A 22,369-nucleotide genomic window follows, 5' to 3' on the forward strand; every position below is an offset into this window, starting at 1 on the left:
GGCTTCTAACTTTAAATTAATTTAGCTACGATGATGAGAGACACTTTTCATTTAGAAAAAAAAACTTAAAAAAGAAGAAATGTAGAATCATGTACTCAAATAATTACATATTGAAAATGTGAATACTGTATGAAGCAGCCAATGTGAATATATCCCTTTACTATGCATTTGATGTTTTGTAATAGGACTATTGTGACATGATAGAATAAATGGATCTGAAATTGTTTTTTAGTAATAGATTAATAGAATTTATACAGAACTATCAAACTTCTTTTCAACCCACTTGAGTTTATACTGTGGATATAATAGATTATTGTAAGGTACCTGCTCCAAGGCATAGACATGCTAGACCTGTAGAGCTATAACGTTTAAGTAAGTTAAATCAGCCCTGTAATCTTGCTACTAAAAGGAGATTTATAAGAATGTATTGGGTATTTTGTCTTTTCTGAGCAAGTAATTAATTCTGACTTTAGTAGCTATTTTCCTTTATTCATTAAAAAAGGGACAAAAGTTTGTGTTATTCATGGTCATTTCATTTAGCTTCCTAGTGGGGAAAATGGAAAGTGTAGTGTGATAGCCCCTGCCCAACAATTATTTATAAATTTGTTGAATATTAATTAACAGCAAAAGCCTGTTTGTACATTTAAAGAAAACTGTGCAGGAAAGCAGTACTTTAAAAGTGGCTGGCCCAATGTTTTTCTTGGCTTACTATGCTAGTTTTTGAATCATTGACCCAGATAGCTGATCAAAGTTTTTGCTCTGCTGTCTTTTACCTTCTCAGCTTATTCTATTCTTTAAACTTCTGTATTAATAACTATGAAGAATTTTTAAGATCTCCTCTTTTTTCCCCTTGCACCAGGTCCAGCAAGACAATGAATCTGTGTTCCAAATGCTTTGCTGGTAAGTGCAGTGTAAAATTAGCTTTGAGGATTTTTAAAATCTCCCTTAAAATAATCAGTCACATTGGAAACAATTCCTTTGGAGTTTACAGGTGATTATCTGTTTCTTATCTGTTGCATGAAACCAGCTTCTCTCACCTGGTGCTTTATTTGTTTGCTCAGGTTTCTTGAAACAGTCCCCAATGTGTATAAAAAAAGCCACTTCTGCACAGGGACCAATCAAGCCTTCATTCACTGAAGATTACAGAAAGTAGAATGTCCTTGTACTTGTCAACTTCTGGCAGAACTAGTTTAGTGTTCATTTTATTATTTTAGAAGTTTAAACTCAGTAAGGCAGATTTTAATTCTGTTCATTGACTCTAATGTGGGGTTGCTGTAGTAAGTAGAGGAATGTTTTTGTCCCATAAATTCAATAGTAGACTATTTATAGAGTGATAGTGACAAATAATTTCATCTCCTGCCTTCTACAATTTTGTTTTAAATTCTTGAATATATAAGTGTTTTTGACCTTCTGTTTTTGTGATCTCATTAAGTAGTCACTATTTTACTATCTTAATATATGGTAAACAAAAACAGAATATATAAACATTTCAGATGTGCAACTTTGCAGTAGTTCTAGATTTTTCTAAATCCACTACTCTGAGATCTTATTCATAGCAGAGATTTTTAGTTTGAATTTATTACCTTCAACAGTATAAGCCTAGAATTAATGAAAACAGATTTAAAAGATGCTGTGATATTATATGGATTTGATTGTCCATTATGATTTTTACAAACTTATAACATATTTAAAGCAAGACTCTAATTTTTTGTTATTGTTTGATGGGTGGCCATTTGATTTGTGGATAGGTTCAGGGTTAAGTAAATTTGAGTGAGCTAAGCATAAATTTACTTCATCTACATTTACTTTGTTTACATTTAGGTAAATTCTAATTTAAGTACTGCTAATATTATTATATGTGTGTAATAATTTTTCCGTTTTGTCATGTTAAACTGCAATTCAGCAAAGAGGCCATATGCTAATCTGGAACTGTAGATTGTAGACCATTTTTAGAAGAAAACGATAAGTGGCAGATTCTAAGGATTATTTTTTAAATAATAATAGGCGGCAAATAGAGCCAGTTTGGTGTAGTGGTATAGATTCAGGCTAGAAACCAGGAGATTGAGTTCTAGTCCTGCCTTGGGGACGAAGCCAGCTAGGTGACTTTGGGCTAGTCACTTTGTCTCAGCCCTAGTAAGGAGGCATACATTCTGAAAATAAAGCCAACCATCATTCAGAAACTTACATTAAGTTGTTTCTAAATGCTTTTGAAGGATTGAGCAGCGAGCTAATAGGTTAAGTTTCTGACTGTGATGTCAAATTGAAATTATCTATTGATAGATTTACATTATAAGTATTAGACAATAAATGCTAGAGCAAGATTGACGAAACTTTTCAGCACTCAGTGCTGAAACGGGAGGTTCCGGAAACCAGAAGAGCAGCTGACCAGTATGCATGCCTGCACCGGAAATAGGAAGAGCAGCCACCCGGCGTGTGCATGTGCACGGGCAGCTGCTCTTCTGGTTTCTGGCGGTCCCATGTGTGTGAAGATCATCTGGCCGGTGCATCGGAACATGGAAGGGCAATGGGCAACAGCTCGTGTACCAGGAGAGATGGTTCTGTATGCCACTTCTGGCATGTATAGCATAGGTTCGCCATCACGGTACTAGAGTAATTGACCTTCCCAAACTTTGAGGCTCTTGTTAAGGAGGTTGTACAGATACTACGGATAGTCCTCAGCTGACAACCATTTGTTTAGTGACCATTCAGAGTTACAGTGGTACTGAAAAAGTTACTTATGACCGACCGGTCCTCACACTTATGACCCCAGCATCTCCATAGTCATGTCATCAAAATTCAGGTGCTTAGCAACCAGCATGTGTGTAGGATGGTTGCAGTATCCTGGTCTTATGTGATTGCCATTTGCGACTTCCAGCCAGCATCTCACAAACAAAGCTGGATTCTCTTAAAACAACCATGTGATTTACTTAATTAATGCAGAATTTGCTTAACAATTGTGGCAAAAAGGTCAACAGAAATTCTTGTCCCAAAAGTGGTTGTTTGTTGAAGATTACCTATGCAATGTATTGGTTGCTTAGTTTCCTGCTTATTAAGTAAATACATATATTTATTACCAGATTAATTTGGGTACATTGCTGTTAAAATGTGTCTTCTACTAATAGCTCTTAAAAACTACTTTTCTAAAATATGGTTATTTAATCTTGTTAGGTTGAACGTTAAATGCCAAAGAAATGTGCATTTTGCCAAACATGGTGGAAGTTACCTGGATGCAAACTGTTCTCACCTATTATCAAATTATTAAAGATAGGGAGAGGGAGAGAGAGAAAGAGAAAGAGAGAAAGAGAACTCTAGAATGGTAGAAATTGGTAAACTATGATCTTTGTATCAGATATACTTAAACAAACAATTGCATATTTAATCTTACTATGCTTCCATGTTTATTAATGTATGAAGAATATCTTAAGTATTTTTATCTTGATTTTATTTTCTTTTTCTCTCTAGAAAAAAGAAATCCACACAACGAAAAAGGTTAGTAAACGACAAAATTAATTAACTTTACCCTTTGAATCCAAATTCTGCACGTGTCTAGAAATAAGGAACTAAATGTGATAATTACACATTTTGGATTTTCAGAATACATAAAAATATTGTTTAGGTATTGATATAGTTTTATTCCTTTCAACTAAAACTTTACAAAGGTTTCTTATAGTTGCATGTGCCCTGTAGTTACCAAAAAAAGTTAAAATGTTATAATAACATATTTAACAATAATTTTGAATAATTCAAGAAACAATATTAATATGCTTAATATATTCTTCTCATGCTCCACCTATTTTCCTTTATTCCTTCGCTTAGCTGCCACTGTTGACTTAGCATTGCATTCAGGTAGTCCTCTGCTTACAACCATTTTGTTGTAAGTATGGAAATAGCCTCTATAATATAATCTCCTGGCTATCTAGTATAAAGTATATGTTGGAAGATAGGTCAATATCATAAGAGATAAACAAAAGAAATCTTTTTTGAAAAAAAAAAGATAATTTGTAAAAGCTGTTTCAAATTTGTAAGACATTTACAGAAGTACACGCAATGTTCCATATAAGCTACATGATGGTGTTGATGTGCTATAAATAGTGCAATCTCTTTTGGGAAATGGGAGCTGCATTAATTTAATAATAAACTACAAAAGATCTAAAACAAAATTAATGTCATGCTCAGTCTGAAGTATATTTGAATTAAATGTCACATTAAGCACCCAACTCCCTATAATCATTTAGAAAAATAAGGATACTTAACAAATCAGAAATAACAGAAAGAAATTAAAGAATCCTATTGCAGTTTTTAGCCAGATGGATGGCACATTACAAAACCAAATACTTCAAGAAAATACATATTACAGTTGTTAAATGGGTCACTATATGACAGAACACAATTTTATTATTGTTTTATGATATTATTAAAATAAATCATATAGTCATTGAGCAGAAGAGTTGCAAATCACATTAATAGGACTAAAGGCCTCTGCAACCAGTCATAAATGTGAGCTTTTTGCCAACCTCCCAAAATGCGATCATGTGACTGTGTGTGTTTGTGTGTGCAGCAGGTGTAACTTTGAGGATGGCTTATAATAGAGGTTCTGACGAGTTCTGGAGAACTGGTAGCGGAAATATTGAGTAGTTCAGCGAACTGGTAAATAGCACCTCTGACTGGCCCCGATCCCATCTATTCTCTGCCTCCCAAGTCTCAGCTGATCAGGAGGAAATGGGGATTTTGCAGTAACCTTTCCCTGGAGTGGGGAGGGAATGGAGATTTTACAGTATCCTTCCCCTGCCATGCCCACCAAGCCACGTCATGCTCACCAACCCACAGAACCGGTAGTAAAAAAATTGATCCCACCACTGACTTATAAGTAATATTTTTTGGAAGACATCATAACCTTAAATGGTTGTTAAATGAGAACTACCTGTATCAGATTATCTCTTAAATGGCTAAATTTATTTTTTTCTACTATAATAGCAAAACTTTGCATACATTCTTTCCCCCCTCTCTCTTACTGATTTTAGATTCAATGGTCCATGTTGTTATTATAGCAGTCTAGACCTATTGTGTTAATATATGCCTTGTGAGCAGACTCTAATGTAACATGGAAATATTCTGGGGAAATTGTTGATATTAAAATATTACACTCTTATCTTGTAAGGTTGACTATCTTAGCAGCTGTCTCATTCAGTTTTAAAAAATATTTTTCTTTTAATGCTTTCTTTAAATTAATTGCTTCTAGATGTAATACTGATAATTTCAATGTAGTAGAATATTCCAGTGCTTCCATTATATGATACAGTTTAATAGACTCTGATTAGCAGTTAGAAATTTTTGGGTGTACAAAAATCGACCATTAGTCTCATTTTGTGAAAGAAATAGCTGTGTTCTTAGCTGTCTGCTCAAGAACATCCGCTTCTGATTAGATGGGCTGTAGTACAATTTTTCCTGCCTTAAAGCTTGATAGAAGTTGGCATCTCAATTTGTGCTTTTCCATTAAGCCTATGCTTTGTGGTGTATTTTAACAGCATTCAAACTTACTATTATAGTTGTAGCCTGTTGAATGTCTGGTGCAGGACTGTTGCTGAAGTCATTTTCTGCCTAGCAATAAGAATCTGGCAGGACTTTGTGTTCTTGTCCATTTTATATTAAACTGATTTAACATGCTTTTAAAAATATTGCTGGATTGTTGTTTTAAATGGTAATAAATGTAGCTCATGACTATTTATGCATAGCTATGAAATCCATGTTTACAGTATCCTCATGATGTGTACATCTTCTCTAAAAACATCCTGAATATTTGGTTCATTGCATACGGGTTAATTTCAACAAGATTAATTTTTAGGTACATTGAAAAGCTAAATGCAAGTAATTGTTATTACATTGCTGAGGAGGACTGTTTGTTTAAAATACCATGCTTTACATCTCATTTGATACCAGGAATTTTATAAAATTACAAATAATTAAAAACCATACATTTGTATAAGATTGCATCTTATACAAATGTAGTAATGTGTAAGATATTTTAAATATGAGGGGAAAGATATTTCTCTAGCAATTGATGCATATTTTAGAGGGACTGTAGCTTCCCAAATTTATCTATTTCATCTCTAGTAAGAGAAACAGAGAAGAGCTAATGCTGATATGACAGTGATAGCTGAATGAAATAAGAGAATATATACCTTCAGATACCTTGGTCTTGTTCTGACCCTGCTTTAGCAGAAAGGAGAGACAGACTCCTTGTCCCAAAAAAACCCTCTTTATTTTCACATGTGAATTAATGGCATTCACACACCAAAAAGTCCAGGCAATAATCCTTCAAAGAGTTAACTTCAGTAACAGACCTTATCAGTTCTTTGAGATAATTGCCAGGCTGGGAGCTTCCAGCCAAAGCGGTAAATTAAGTTCTAGCAAGCAGTCTCTGAGGCATGAAACATGATGAGCCAAATCTTCTGAAATCTGAATGGTTGCCTCCTACAGCCACCACTCCTCTTTCTTTCTATATATTCCTCAGCCAGGGAGGCGCCATTCAGCATCCACGTATGCCTTGCTTCCCAAGTTGACTCCTTGTCCTCAGTTGTTATCCTCTCCTAACAGCTCTGCGCATACGCACATCTGGAACAGACCCCAGCTGTTCTTCCTCCCTACTTATCTCAGCCTCCAAAGGCATCTGCCTCTCCGATGGCTGGGAAATATCGGATGGCCCAGGCTCTATCTGCTTCCAACACAGAGCATCCATCAGAGCCTTCCTCAGACTCCAGAACTGGCCCAGGTTCCTCCCCAACCTCCTTATCATCTGAGTCTGAGGAAGTCTCTGATGGATGCTCTACATTGGAAACAGAGAGAACCAGGGCTGTCTGACATTTTCCAGCCACCGGAGCGGCAGTTTCCTAATACAGAGCATTCATCAGAGACTTCCTCAGTCTCCAGAACTGGTCCAGGTTCCTCCCCAACCTCCTCATCGTCCGAGTCTGCCATCAATTCTCATGGCAGCTGGCAGGCCACAATAGGTCTTAACTGGGAAACATACCAGTTCCATGAATATATTACCATTTACAAAATTAGGAACATTCTTACATTAATATTTTGATAGTGCAGTTCTAGGGAATCTTTATTTTGCAGACATGTTGAATATCTAGCTTATTCTGTTAAATAGCAGAAATATAACATCTCGTTAATGTCTCAATGCTAGTTTATTTTTTTAATGCATTGCACATTAATTTTGTGACAACTGACAAACATTATTTATCCCCAATGGTCAAATAGAGGAAGAGCATAAAGAAAACTTTTTATAGAGGGGTACATGTGACAGAGTGATTTCCCCTCCTCCTTGGCAAATGGATTCTGTCTCTATTGTTTCTTTCTATCTTATTAATATTATGTTCATCCAATTTTTATCTCATTAACCTTGCTCTCTGCATGGTTTGCTGAAACATAAGCTCTAATTTAGTCCCTTGTGTGTGAGTTCTCAGACAGATAAACGTGTTTAGGGTATCACTTAATTGTGAAAAAGATTTGTCCAGACCTTCAATGTGAATATAGAAGAAGATGATGACTGGTGTTTTTGAGTTTCATAAACTTTTTAGTAACTCTTTATCTTCTGCATGGCATATACAGGAGTATATAGAAAAAAAATATTTTCTTTAAATAAGTGATTTTGTTGAATTATGAAAACCCCTACTATGCTTTACTTTCTATATTTGCTCATGTAGAGTTTATAAAGACACTAGTGGTTTGTTCCACACCTTCCCTATCGAGTTAGTTCCATATTACAATCTAATTCCACGTCCGTGTCATGCACTCCTGTGCTGATAATTTGTAAATTTCGATGCAGTTTGTTTCGTGTTTTTGTAATCCAAACTGAACGTAACGAGCTATGTGCTTCTGGGACCCTGCCTTGCCTTGCCAATTAGAACAAGTGGTTACTCAGAGAGAGTATGTTTTAAATAAAACATGGCACTACTGAGTTGAATTAAGATCTTTGGGAAATAAATGGAACAATTTAACTCTTTCTTTCCAAAAGAGAGACCAATCAATGAGAGGATGCCTTTGAAATGTGTAATTCCTCCTGAAAGGTAACTAAATTAATATTAGATTAATTTTCTAATATTTATATTTGGAAATGTAGCATTCATAAATATTTGGGGCTACTGAAAATGTAATAAGATCCTTTATATTGGCAAAACGTAAGGAGATATGTAAGGATTGTTACTTTCACCAAAAGTCTGAAACATTTTTTAAAAGTCCTCAGTAATGAGATAAGATTCAGAAGCAATTTGGGTAGATGCCACTCCTGTTCACTGGAGCATGAGAAAAGAGAAGAGGGAACAGCACAACCAGACTTGCAAGATTATTATAAATAACAATAAAGGAAGTTTTATTATACTCATTGAATTGATTTCCTAGTCTGATTTACCTGATAGTATTGAAGGTTCTCATCTGATAGTATGTACTGTATACACATGTCAGACTCATACTCTAAATAGGCCCAAGGTACATCATTTAAACTTAAGTCTTCAATACTTACCATAAATAATGAATATAATAACTTGAATACTTGTAAACATAAGATTATCTTTGGGCGTATAGGGAGCTTTGTTTTTCACTTAAGTTTGGCCCAGATTTTTTATGGTGGGATTTGTGGAAAGTGAGAACAATTAGAAAATGAGTCACATAGCTAAATACCTTTTTTCTATTATTTCAGTTTAGAAAAATGAGCAATTAAATAGTAAGAGTTATGTCTGCAGAGTTTTAGGATGGACATTTGTTGTGCTAAGTATTTATCACACTGAGAGGTAACCTATGTCCATTATAATCCACAAAAGCAAGTTCATCTCTTGAAAACAGTGGAAAGTATCAAAAATTATTCAAAGAAAAACAAAATAGAGTTCACATTTATTCCCATGTGATCTCTGTTTACCACAGAACAAACTTGTTTTCAGTGAACCAAATTAACAATAAGAATCCTTTATTTTTCCTTTTCAATAATGCTTGGAGGTCTTCAGCTTTTGTCCTCTTTTTAGATATATCTATCTTGCTTGAAGGTAATATTATATTTTGATAACTTTTAAAAGGGGAAATTCTAAACAGCTCCCATGGTATTCCTAACAATTGTGTAGATTCTTGTTAATATTTTCTTAATAATTAAAATTTCATGGATATTTCATGGTTTGTCTAAAAATAATAGGCAAGATATGCATTTCATTTGTTGTGTTCAAAGAATTATTTAATACATTGTGCAGAATCAAAGGCTAGTTAATTAGAATTAACATGTCTGGGTTTAATTATCAGAGTATATGGATATGAAAAATGTGCCTGTAAAGATGTACACATATTCTCCAGTGTGCCGACCAGAGAATCTAAGTATGAGTTGACTTCTGTCTTTCTGCCCAGAGAATGAGTAGAGAAGTTTTAGCTACACTTTCTCTGCTCGTCTGAGCCCCTGTTTTTCAACTCAGTCTTACCGTAAAGAGACAAAATACTTCAGCTCTGGTTAGCAGTGGTCCAGAAGTCTTTTCAACTTGAACTCTCCCATCGGTCAGTCGTAGAGGACTTCACGCCAAAGGACTTTTCAGCCGTGGGTGCGTGAGCTGGTCTCAGTCCACCGGTACAACTGCCACCACCCTTGTTTTCCATGATTAGGTCAATGGCTTCGGAGTCAATACCCGTTCTATTTGGGGAATACTCCGCAAGGCTTGATTGCCATTTCTGCTGAGAGGAGCTAGTTGTGGGTGAGTGCGCTGGTCACCCGGTCCGCCCGACATGACCAACACCACCCAGGATATTTTCAGAATAACTGAAATTATAAAAATGTAAAGAAGTAGAATACAAGTAACTGAAAGGTTTCCTTGGCTAATAGCCTTAGTTGTTTTCTAACTGTAGTTAGATTTATAGTTATTTATTGAAATTATATTTCATATTATCATTTTTCAGTTTTCTATAGATATCAATAGATAGTTCTATTGATTTTACATTTAATGGAATGTGTACTTAATGGAATGTTGTTTAGACAGGCTGTTAGTGTGCATCCTCTCATCTGTTGCCTGCCACATCTCTCACCTTGTGGTGTCACTTTCGCATCACTAACCGTCCCATTAAAGTGAATGGGACTGTTGGTGAGTCAATAGCAGCTCAGAGGAGCTGCTGATAAGGGACAGAGATGACAGTTGCTCTTTAAAAATCAAGTTGATTTAAATCAAGTTTTTACTAGTGATTTAAATGTTCTGATATAATTTGTTTTTTAAACATGAAATATTGAAGGCAATTAAAAAATAAGCAATAAATTTTAGGAAACTACTTATTTCTGTCCAATCGTAAAGTAATTAGGTAGGTTTCTTGACATAGTGATATGAGCTTTTCAAATGATGAAGAATAGAAATGCTATCATACGTACTGCCTTTAAAATAAATGTATTTGGTGTTCGATTATCATACATTTGGCACATGATGTGCAAAAGACATTATCAAACTATTTCCAGCTGACTACAGATTTCATTATGGAATTGAAGGGATAACTATTCTCTTTCATGAACTGCTGAATTTCAAGAACTAGTATTTAAAATTGTGATAAGAATTAAACACAGAATTCATAGATCTGATATGGGGTTAATGGATCCCCAAAGCCCCAATGGTAGATGATGTATAGCTAGAAATAACACTCTACATACATGTTTGGCAACATAAAACTATTTAGATCATATGCTTGTAATATTATAAAGACCAGGACATCATAATAGAAGTACACTTGGAAAATAAAATCAGAATTTTCTGCTCCTCTTTTACTTCTTGTTAGTATAATATTCTGATAATTTTTCTTCCCCTTTTCTCTTTTTCTGTTTAACAAACAGGTGGGTGAAGAATTATTTGAGGAAATTGATTGTGATTCTTTTTGCAATATGCATTTTTGCAATCACAAAATGATTTATTAGAACTTTTAAAAATATGCTAGGTAGTTATTTTAACAGAAACTTCATTGGGGTATACTGCACTTTAATCCATAAAGAGATAAAGTTGATACTTTTGAAAAAGAACATTTTTTTACAAAATAGTATCTTCACTTGGCTAACATTTTAGAAAGAATTTTGCAGAAATTGTTTTGGAATATACTAATTTATGATAGTAAATAGTACTTCTTTATTCTATAATAGTAAATTTACTTCATTTACATGTTTGATATGGTGCAGTTTGAATCTTTTTTGTTGTTTTGTTATCATAGATTAATATTACAGTTGGAAGAATAAAATAGTGTGAATTATTTTCTGAAACTAAATTAAAGTACAATTTTTAAAAATGAAATTTGTATACCTATGTTGGAAGCAGATAGATTGCATTCTATAAATGGAGCTCCTACTTCAATGAAACCTTGATTTAACATACCACATTTATTGGATTTCAAATTCAACAGACCAAAGCTATATTCAGTTTCACTTGTAGATAATGAGTTTGTTTCCAAAGTCTGCCAGGACAATGGACATAATTTCCATTTGCATCCATTTATGTAATCAATATAATTCCATTTGTCCATACAAGTGACAAATTAATTTCAAAAGATACAAAAACATGTAGTTATATAAATGCTGGAAATTAACTAAGTTACTTAAATTTGGTTTTAATGGACATTTAGATTTAATAGTCACCCTTTCTCCTCAAACAGTCCATTAAATTGCTGTTTTACAGTAATATAAAACAGGATAAATTGAATAAATTAAATAAATTCAGTGAGCATTCCACTTATCACTGTAACTAATAAAAATAGTAAAACAACATATTTGTCCTTCGTTCTTCTATAGAATTGACTGAAATAAATAGTTCATAATATTCAACGGTAAATGCTAAGTGATCTTATTTAAGATTATGTTCTATGAACTATGCAATGATTCTGGAATAGGGATTTTTCTGTATGTGTGATTAAAATTGTATGATGCAAAACTTCATATTAGTATTCTCTTAGTGGTAGCAATTGAAGTAGTTTTGTAATACTGGTGCCTTGTATGATTTCTATTTTAGGAAGAAAAATGGTTTAGAGAAAGTTATGGATAGCAGAAGAAACTGTATTTAGTATATACCACTATCAGCTATTCACAGGTTAATATTTGTTCTCTTATTGGCAAACTGCTACTAATTGTTATCAATTTTGTTAAAATTTAAGTGTTTTCTAAGAGTTATATAAAGCTTCCTTAAATCTGGTTCAGCATTGTAGTTACATAAATTTTTTTAGGAGCTATGAATCTTTCTTTAAGGCAAGAAACTGATAGGTAGTTTGGCCCCTGAAAAACTTGCCATTAAAAAGCATTGTATGGTTTTATAAATAAACGATTTGGGGTTTACTTCTGTGGGGCTAAAAATCTATTTGTATTATCTTTCTATTGGTGAAGGTGGGGTGGGAGGTAGCACTTTTCCAGCTAACATTTTTTTTGAAGCATAGGTTTTCATGAGCTACAGTTCATTTCATTCTCCCTCTCCTGATTATTTTTGTCTCCATGTACAATAATATGCTTCTGCTGCTACACTTTTAAAGCTACAATACTATATAATAAAACTGTACATATTTTTCAAGAATGTAGTACAAATAGTAAAACCTCGTAGCCTAGCTTTTGTTTGTAAACACATAAGGAGTTATTTATAAAAGTTAAACTTGCAAAGGCATACATTTGGTAGAGGAAAACAGTCTGAATTTGGAGGCTTTGCTCACTTATGCCTCAGGGCAGGGCTGTCAAACTCATGGACTTAATGCGTCACGCACTGGCCACATCCACGCCTGGTTAGCAAAAAGGGGGAAAAAGTCACGATACATCAAGTGACAACAGCGTGATTTTGACACCCCTGCCTTAGGGAATTCGCATCTGAATCATTGGAGGGCACTCTGAACGAAGCTGCCATTGAAAACATGCAGGTCCAGCATGGTCCAGCATGTGAAGTATGGATGAACCAGAGTTCACCCATATAATACTTCTGCTGTGTGCCGGTAGGCTTCTGAGTGCATTCCAAACTTGTTACTACTTTTTATAATAGGTTTAATTTAATAAAAAATTATTCAAAATTACACTGCACAGGGCTAGGTTACGGACCATCCACCTCAGTTGTTTCTGCCCATCCCATCAGATTCAGAAATGTGCTTATGCACTTGGTACCCAGAGTGAAACAGTGCCATCTTGTGAAATCCAGGAGGCATGACTCCTGTTGTGGTACACACTTGATCTGGGTTATCAGAGGAGCCTGATACAGGTGAATCTGTGATTGAAGCTGTGTGAGGTGCTTTGGCTTTTATATTTTTCATTCATTATGTTTGTATTTATACTTAGATTTTATGGTTTTGTATTGTGTGCTGACCAGACTTAATTGCTGAAGATGGGCAACATAGTTTTTGTAAACAAATAGTACATAAGCGTTTTATGTTTTATTTATTATAGAATTGCACTGTTTAATACAACTTAAGTTTAGGCAAGCTGTTTATGTTTCTCCTTCCTCTCATGCATTGGGGAGAATTTTTTTTGAAGTTTTGCTTCCACTTTTGCTTACATGCATTTTGTTTTGTCTGCACTAACCAGAGGAAAGAAGGGTGAGGAATGGAATGTGAACCTGAAATGCGGTTTGCCTGAGGTATTTGAGATCAAAGAATTGATCTAGTATTCAGAAATGAATTTAGATACTTAGAATGTTATTCATCACTCAGCTCTCTGGGATAAAATTAGCTCCCACACTTAATTCTACTGGTTACGAAACAAGCAGGAACGAAACTTGAATGCAAAAGTTATAAATATAATGACTTTGAACATAAAGAGCTGCTTATTTCTATTTTATGGCATTAATAGTCACCAAGTAGTTTTATTTAATTACTGCAGTGCCTTTCTCAAATAAAATAGTCTCCCTGAAGTGAAGATTCAGGCTTGACATGGCCATATAGGTTCTTTTTGGGGAAACAATCTTTACAGTGCCTTCTTCCCCAGGATGTTTTGGAGTGAGGTCTGCAGCTCTAAATATTTTGTTGGTCTTCATTCAAGTATTAATTAAGCCTGACAATAGTTAACTTTTCAAGATTATCCTTAATTGGCAGGGTTCTTCCAGTCTGCAAATAAAGCTATTTCAAGTTGTGAATGAGCTATTGTAGATATGATTGAGACACACTAGAGACCCATAGACTGCATTATGGTAACGTTGTAAAGTGCTTTAAGAATAAACTTTATTCTAATTGTGAAACAACTGCCAATGCAGTGCCTAGTTGTATCTGGCCCAGTGATGTGGAATCAATTTCAGTTCATATTACTTTATGTCATGGACAAAGTTCTTGAAGCAGCCAACTAATTGTCTTCTTAACTCATATCTACTTAGCTATTTATCGCTCACTGAAGAACACTGAAAAGGCATGTTTAAAAATAATATATCTTGCCAGAAATGAATCATGCTGCAAATGAAAAGAAGCAAATGTGCAAACTCCATAACAACTGTAACAGCTGTACTGTATGCAATTTGCAAATTCAGACATTTTGAGAAAAGAACATTAGATCCATTTCAATCTGGATTCAAGCCGTGGATATGATACTCGTGCACCTTATACTTTTCTCAGCTTCTGGTTTTCCAATCATGTTTACTTCAGAACACATTTAGTGTAATAGTGAAGATCAGTAGTCTAATAATCTACATTAGAATGTTGTAATTCTTTATGGATGATCCAGAAGATTCAAGCCTCACCTAACAACCATTCATTCGCCAACCATTTAAACTCATAACAGCTCTGAACAAGTGGTATTTATGATCAATCCTTGTACTTATGATAGTTGCAGCATCCCTGCACTCATCTAATCATCATTTGTCACCTCCTTTTTCTGATTTCCTACATGCAAAATTAATGGAGAAGCCAGCAGCAAATGGTGGCCACATAATGTCTGTGCTTAACAGCCTGTAATGATTTGCTTAAGCATAACAAGAGAAGTGCCAGAATTTCTGTTGCTAAGCAATATGGTCTCATGATGTAACACTATGACCATGTGAACTTTTCCTATGTTCATGGTTCTTATGTTTTAGTTCCTGTTTCTTTTCCTTTATGACAACATAGGCAAATAGATGTCCCAAAAGCTTTAATCTAAACACCATAACCACCATTAGTACCCTCAGTTGTTCCTTAATGGTGTATTGAGTACTGTCCAACTTGAAGGGACCATCATCGGGCCCTATATCATCAAACATTCCATACTTTCTATCCATGTGGTTTTCTTGATAAAAATATAGGAATTGTTTGCCATTATCTTGTCCTGCAGTTTAAATTGATGCCTTTGCCATTGTCACTAACACGGTCATCTCCCTCTAGCATATTACTATATTGCTACTGGCCAATATAGTACCTATTTGCTTTAGCTGAAATGACTATGCCTTGGGTGACCCTGCTGGAAATACATACTTTTGGCATACACTCCCATTGTATTCAGGTCATCCTTCCGAGGAACATATATGCAAGACAATAAGACAGCAAAGGAGGATTTTGGAGGATAAAGTTGATACAGTCTATCAATTAATTGGGAGAGGGAATTATATTCATTTTTCTTTTGATTTCACTGATCCTAGATTAGCCCATCTGCTTGTGTGTAGCAAGTATGAAATTTCCAAGAGAATTTAACACTATTTTCCTCCAGGTCATCTTGCAGGAGGTAAAAATAACTTGGATAACTAGTAGGACTGTTTATTCATTTCCAAATTACAGTTTTGTAGGAAATATTCACAGCAAAGCATCTTCAAGGAAAAACAGATGCCTTTTGGAAAAGCACCTTTGGGACAATCATGACCTGGATGACTGAGAATCTCCATAGACATTTAGCTTGCTATGACAAGGCTTTTGCTTCTTTAAAGAAGCATAGAAGCTAATAGTTAGGAAATCAGAGTTTGTAGTAACATATCACTGATTTATTGGCAAATGGACTGAAACTGATCATTTTTCCTAATAAATTTCTACTGCTCTTCAGATAGTATCTGTTTATCTAAAGCAAATAGTATGCTGGAAACTATTAGCCCTTTTTATTTTCTGGTTTTGAGGCTGGATATAAACTTAAACGATGGTGGCTATTTTTTCTTTATCCTGTTTAAGGTGATATTGAACTGAACAGAAAAAGGTATTTAACAGACCCTCAGATGTACCCTGCCCTATTAGCAAGGATATACAGTGACACAAAAATGAATTTGTCAAAAATTTTATGGCTTCATGATCTATGATACAATATTAATTCTGCTCCAGTGTTATTAAGACATTTTTCATCTCCTCTCAAATTAATGTTGACGTTCTATTACTGGAATTGTTTTTGTCCCCAGATTAAAACAACAAAGGGGGAAAATAATCCTCCGTGCTTGAATATTAAAATTAATTGTAGTGTAAGAAGGAGCTTGCTTGAAGGAAAATACCTTTTAAAAGATTGTAATGCAAATGTGTTTCCTTACTTTATCCTTTACTTTATTACTACATAGTTATAGAAACTATTTGTCATATAAAATATATAAAAAGAGAAGAATCTAAACACAGATCTATAAACTGACGTTCCATGAGAACTCAAGGCAGTATGCATTTTTTCTCCTCCCCACCTTCACTCATCTCAACTAAGATAGATTAAATTAGGAGAAAGTTCAAAGAACCCAAGTGCTTTATTTATTTATTTATTTATTTATTTATTTATTTTTATTTATTTCAAAATTTGCAATCATAGGCCCAAAAGTAGAAAACAGCATTAAAAAACAAAGCATATCCCTACAAAAGTTAAGCATGTCTGACGTATTCAGACAAATGGTTTCTGACCATTGTTACTTAGGGCACAGAATCTGGCTACCTTCCTAAAGATTTCATGATCACGGCCATTTAATAGGAAACATACAATTGTGCATTGGGACTGGTCTTGTGAGTTGAGGGTAGATTAACTGAGTCCTCAAGGATGATAGGGCATTTCAAAATTGCACGTGCAATCATCTCAATTTCAGTACCTGAATATATATGTGGATGATTTGGATATATTATTGAATGCCTTTGTCACCACCATTGAAGGTCATGCCAGTGTCCATGCTGTCTTATGTGAGGGCACATGTGTATAGTGAAAGTATTTCAGGATTTTGAAAGGTGCATTCTTAAGCTGTTGTAGCAGAGGTGTATTATGTCTCTGTATGTGAGAGTCAAAAATTAACTGCTTGAACTCAGTCCAGAATTTGTCTAACTTATCAACAATAGATATTAGGGTAGGGCCCATGCTAGACAGACTTAATGTTATTTACATCTTACATGGGGAATTGTGCCAGTCTATTGATCTAGGCTCAATCCCATAAATTTGAATGAGCCAATATTTGTAACTGTCAAAGCCTCAGGTAGACAATCATAAAGATACATTCAATGCAAGCTCTGTGCATGTACACAGTGGGAACAGGCTTCAGCTGTTCTTCTACCTCACTGTTGTCTAGCTCTGAAGGCAGCTGAGAACTGCCAGACAGCTTTGGTCCATCTCTGCCTCCGACACAGAGCCCTCGTCCGAGCCTTCCCCAGCTGCCAAGACTGGCCCATGTTCCTCCCCAACCTCCTCACTGTCTAACTCTGCTGCCAGCTCTGCTGGCAGGCCACAACATCTGTGTGATTAAAAAAAAACTTGAAAGCTATATTGCAAACCTGTGCTAGGAACCATATGGATACAAAATATTACTTTTTACAGGAAGAAGTAAAAGTACTGCTTTTGCACTTATACAGTTAAATAGTATATAACTTTCCTTTTCTTATGCTTCCTTTACATATTTATATATAGTAAATGTAATCTGTATTTTTACACCATCACTCTGCTACTGTTTGTATTATAGAAATGTATTTTTTTTCCTTTTAACTTATGTAATTAGGCTTCAGGACTGTTTTGTTTCCTAGTCTAAGTTTTGTTGAAAAGCACTGAAGTATGTATAGAATAAATATTTGGTGTCTTTGCCTATTACCTTTTCCCAGAAAAAGGAAACAAGCTTTAAATCCACAAGTGACAATGCTGGCTAGGCAAATATGATTTTTTTTAAATGAAAGAAAGATGAAAAATGAAAACCACATTTAGTGATTAAAATTTATTGCCTTAAACAGTTTAAATGTTTATCCTGTTGCCAGAGTCTGTCACTTGTAATAAATCAGTGTTTCTGTAGATGATCTCTAGCTACATTTGACTATCTTTAACTAAGGTTAAAAAATTGGAATAAAATATAAGCTTATGTGCTTGTAGGTTTTTCACACGTTTGAATTCTCTCATCCATTAACATGCTTCATAATTATTTCAGTGGTCAAAAAATCTAACTTGGCCATAAAAACTGGTTGGTTTCATATGTGTTCTTGAATTGTCACCTTACTTAAATGATGGCTATTTAGTGCTTTGTCTGCATCTTCGTTGTGCTCTATCAATAGCTGAAATGAGTTAAGACCCTCAAGAGTTCATTCTGGTAGTACCGCATTGACCGCGGAGGGCCTGGTTTGCAGAACTCATGACCCTGTCGGTTCATACCCCGTGGGGATTCCGGAGGAAGAGATAGAGTTACATCAGGGGAGGCTGGTACACCCGGAGCCACACTGGCTGCAACTAGCTGTGTGGAGATTGAGTGGGAGCACCTGAGACCAGCACACTTGTCCCTGTGGATGATTAAGACCATAGAGGCCTCGTGCAGACAGTCCATACGAGAACCTATGACTCCACCTGGGCTTCCTTGTGACCTGGTGTCAGGCTGCCCAGGTGGTGCCCACCAGGTCCTCAGTCCCGCAGGCCAGGTTAGATAAAAGGGCTTTCCCGGGGCACAGTGCAAAGACAGCTAGCTGCGATTGCTATGGTTGTTCCCGGAGACGGCTCAATCCCTCTTACCCAATTACCAGTTGTTAGAGGTTCCTTAGGCGGGTCTCTAACTTGTGCCCCCCCAGTAGTCCATAGGTTCCCCACAGGGAACCTCCCTATGGTGTTGTAGGCGCTCATGTCACAGCCGTTTGAGGCATTGCAGATAGTTAGCCTGAAACTGCTCACCCTTAAGGTGGTGTTTTTGGTGGCTATCACGTCAGCTAAGCTAGTGTTAGAGTTAAGGGCTCCTTCCTCCAGGAAAGATTTATGTATTTTCCACAGCAACAGGGTTGTGTTGCAGTTAGATCCGGTCTTAGTGCCAAAAGTAAATTCTGCATTCCATCAGACCCAGGAGGTGGTTCTTTTGGATTTTTGCTCAGACCCAGTTAGGGAACTGGAATACCAGTGGCACTATGCCCGGTGGGCCTTATGTATTTATTGAAGTGTACGGCTTCCTTCTGGAGGTTGGAGGCGCTATTTTTGTCCTTCCAGCCTTCGTCGCTGGGAAAACGGGTCAACTCTTCCACAATTAGCCATTGGATCTGTTTGGCTATTGCCCTGGCATTCGAGTCTTAGAAGTTGCCTGTGCTGACCGGTATTTCAGCACATTCTACCAAGAGCGTGGCCACATCAGCGGCTTGGGCTTCTCAGGCTCCAATAGACAACATTTGCAGAGCGGTGACATGGACCTTCCCATCGCCATTTATTCATCACTACAGGTTGGATGCGTTCGCATCGGCTGATGCAGTGTTCAGGCGTAGGGTGCTTCAGCAGGTGGGAGTTTCTCCTTTGTGCCTTGTTTTCAGGTCTCGGGAGAGCTCACTTCGATGAAACTGGAAGTCAAGGGTGGAGCACAGAGGCGTGGCTTCAGCTTCATCCCAGTCTCATGGCCAATTGGTCGTGATAATACCATCTACTGGAGCCTCCTGTCCCAACTCCTAAAATAGCAGTTTATGTAAGACAACTGTCATTTTCAGCCAAAAGCCCCCATAGAAAACAATGGGTTCAATTACTGATCACAACATTTGCTCAGTGACCACAGATTCACAGGGACCGTGGTGACTCGCTTACATAACTGCCACAAAAGTGTTATAAAATCAGATCAGTCATGACTTAGAATTGTAATGAGCAAGCCTCCATTGTTGTCATAAGTTGAAGATAAGCTGTATGTAAAAATACCCAGAAAAAATTTCTGCAGAGTTTTAACGGTTGTTGAGGATATAATCTTCTGTTAGAATAATCAAAACATACAAATTATTAGTTTTTTTTTCATTTGCATGGATTTATATAGTTAACCATGTATTATTTATGAGTGCATGTGCACACAGACAGACACACATTTAGTATTCTAAGACAGGGTGAGCAATTAATTTTCCCAAGGAGTCACATAAGAAACTGGGACTGTTGTGGAGGGTGGAAAAAATAGAGCTGTGAAAGTGCACAGGCATGCATGCAGGCACCTACCTAAATTGAAAAAAAAAGTTGCTTTCAAAATAAAAGCAATGCAGTTGTATTGCATTCATTGTGTACATTTATTTGCATTTGATATCTAATTTCCAATTAACTTCATGCAGGCTAGACAGAGACATCCAAATGGCCAAATGTAGCCCTGGGGTCATAAAATGCCCAGGTTTGTTCTAAGAGTAAATGTATTGCTTGACTAGCTTTCTGAAAGTGCTATTTCTAGTAAGATATCCAATGGCAATGTGTTCTGTATAGGATAAACATCAAACTTGGAAGGAGCAGTAGAAAATACTTGAATGTACCATGTGCATTCTGTCATTTTTAGAAGATTAACTTTCTTGTTTGACAGCTAGAAAATCTCTTTTTATTGCAGCTAGTAGAGTAATAGTTGATCGGCTCTATTTAATGTGACAGTGAATGAATGGAATGGAGGTTTGTGAGAATAGAAAAGAGAAGGTGACAGCATCAAATAATGTAGGAAATACTTGTGAGAACATATTAGCTTTATCCATGTATTGTGCTGTGTCAGAGACAGAAAAAGCTGTTGCCTTTTCCACAGTTCCTGTCAGCTTCCTCTTTTGCTCAATTTAGAATATTTCTAGTAGAAATTTAATTTATATAGTCTAAAATATAGAGTTTTCCACTTTGTGCCTTGTTTGTAGAAAAAAAGTCTTATCCTATGATTTGTAGAAAGCTTTAAAATCTTTCTTCTGATTCAAAATACTACGTTATCTGAAGCTAAAGGGTAAGATGCCCCTTTCCTATATTGAAAGAGATTGGACTGAGAGATGAATCTTGTGTTTATATTCACATTCAGCAGAGACAGGAGGAGAACACTAAGCTGACCTAAGGATACATAGAATGTTGCAAATCCATACAATTCCATTTTTCCAATTTTGATGCTGTCCTTGACACCTTCTAGTACCTTCTGCCTCCGCTGAATGATACCTCAGCAGTACCTATTTAATGGTAAGGTGGCATTCTATCCCTCTACAATACCCAACATAGAAACCAAACAAATGACTAGGCAAGAAATCACACTTTTTTTTAACTGGGCATAGAATAAAGAAGGTATGAACAAAAAAGAGTTGTGGGGCTGATACAGAGATTTTTGCATTTGGAAAATGAACAGCTTTCTTTGCAATAATGCCCAGCTTGAATACTTATCCATTGGTCACTCCCACGTGGAAAAATAAGCAACAGGGTTAGGGAGCGTTCTCGCAGGCCTATCCTCAATTGGCTGGCCTTCTGTACCATTCCTTCTGATTAGTTTGCACATTTCATGTGCCTGCCTCAGTTAAGGCACTCATCTCCCCATGAATTTTTCTGGCTGGGTCGAGAGAGTGCAGACAGACTGCAGGTAGATTCTAGCATTTCCTCCACCCCTCACTAAAACCCAGGGGGGCATTTTCTAGGAGCACTTGCAACACAAACATCCTCCCATTTCTGCTGCCACCCCAAAGAGTGCCTCCCTCAAAACATTCACTTCACCACTTTCACCTGGGGAATCACCACTTGCTCTTTCCCATCCTCACTGCATTCATCCCAAGGCTGTAACCTCACCCAGCACCTGGATCCCAGATCACCATCAGGAGGAAGTCAGCACAAAGTCAGGTGTGGGCAGTGGAGGGCAGTGGCAGCAGATAGCAGGGTATGTGGTGGAGTATAAGTAACTAAAGAGGCAGAGATTAAGGAGAAGACAGACAGTTATAGATGGTTGACATCCTGTTGGGCTGGGTTGGTGTGGGAGAAGCTTCCAGGAGCAACTGCAGCTTTGCAGTGCACTACAACATCCCCAATCTTGCTCATTCCCTGTGCTGGACCTCCCTATTGCTGACACATCCCCCATGCTCCATCTTGCTCAATGATCACTTCATGCAACAACTAAGATTCTGGTCCCATTTGTGATCATAAGTCAAGGACTATTCGTAAGTTCCTTCCTATTCCCTGAAAATCCTCATTAGCCACAAAAACTGACATAAATGCAGATTACAGCTGTTATTACTTAATTAAATTTTTTACATTAAAAACCATTAGAAAGGCACATTAAAAACAGCAGAGATCCCCAAACGGACACATCTTTTCTACCCCATAGATTTAGAC

At 36.3% G+C, this 22,369-nt stretch overlaps 1 protein-coding gene across 1 annotated transcript in view; it reads left to right on the plus strand.

The window, feature by feature from the left end:
* ZFAND3 (zinc finger AN1-type containing 3) overlaps positions 1-22,369 on the plus strand; it is a 104,560-nt gene that overhangs the window by 27,856 nt on the left and 54,335 nt on the right. Inside the window, exons 2-3 of the mRNA XM_032215857.1 lie at positions 860-900; positions 3,463-3,489. Of these exons, the coding sequence (XP_032071748.1) occupies positions 860-900; positions 3,463-3,489 (68 nt within the window). The remainder of the gene's footprint in view (positions 1-859; positions 901-3,462; positions 3,490-22,369) is intronic.

The sequence above is a fragment of the Thamnophis elegans genome, chromosome 4 (genome assembly GCF_009769535.1).
Source record: "Thamnophis elegans isolate rThaEle1 chromosome 4, rThaEle1.pri, whole genome shotgun sequence".
In the NCBI taxonomy this organism is placed as follows: Eukaryota; Metazoa; Chordata; class Lepidosauria; order Squamata; family Colubridae; genus Thamnophis; species Thamnophis elegans.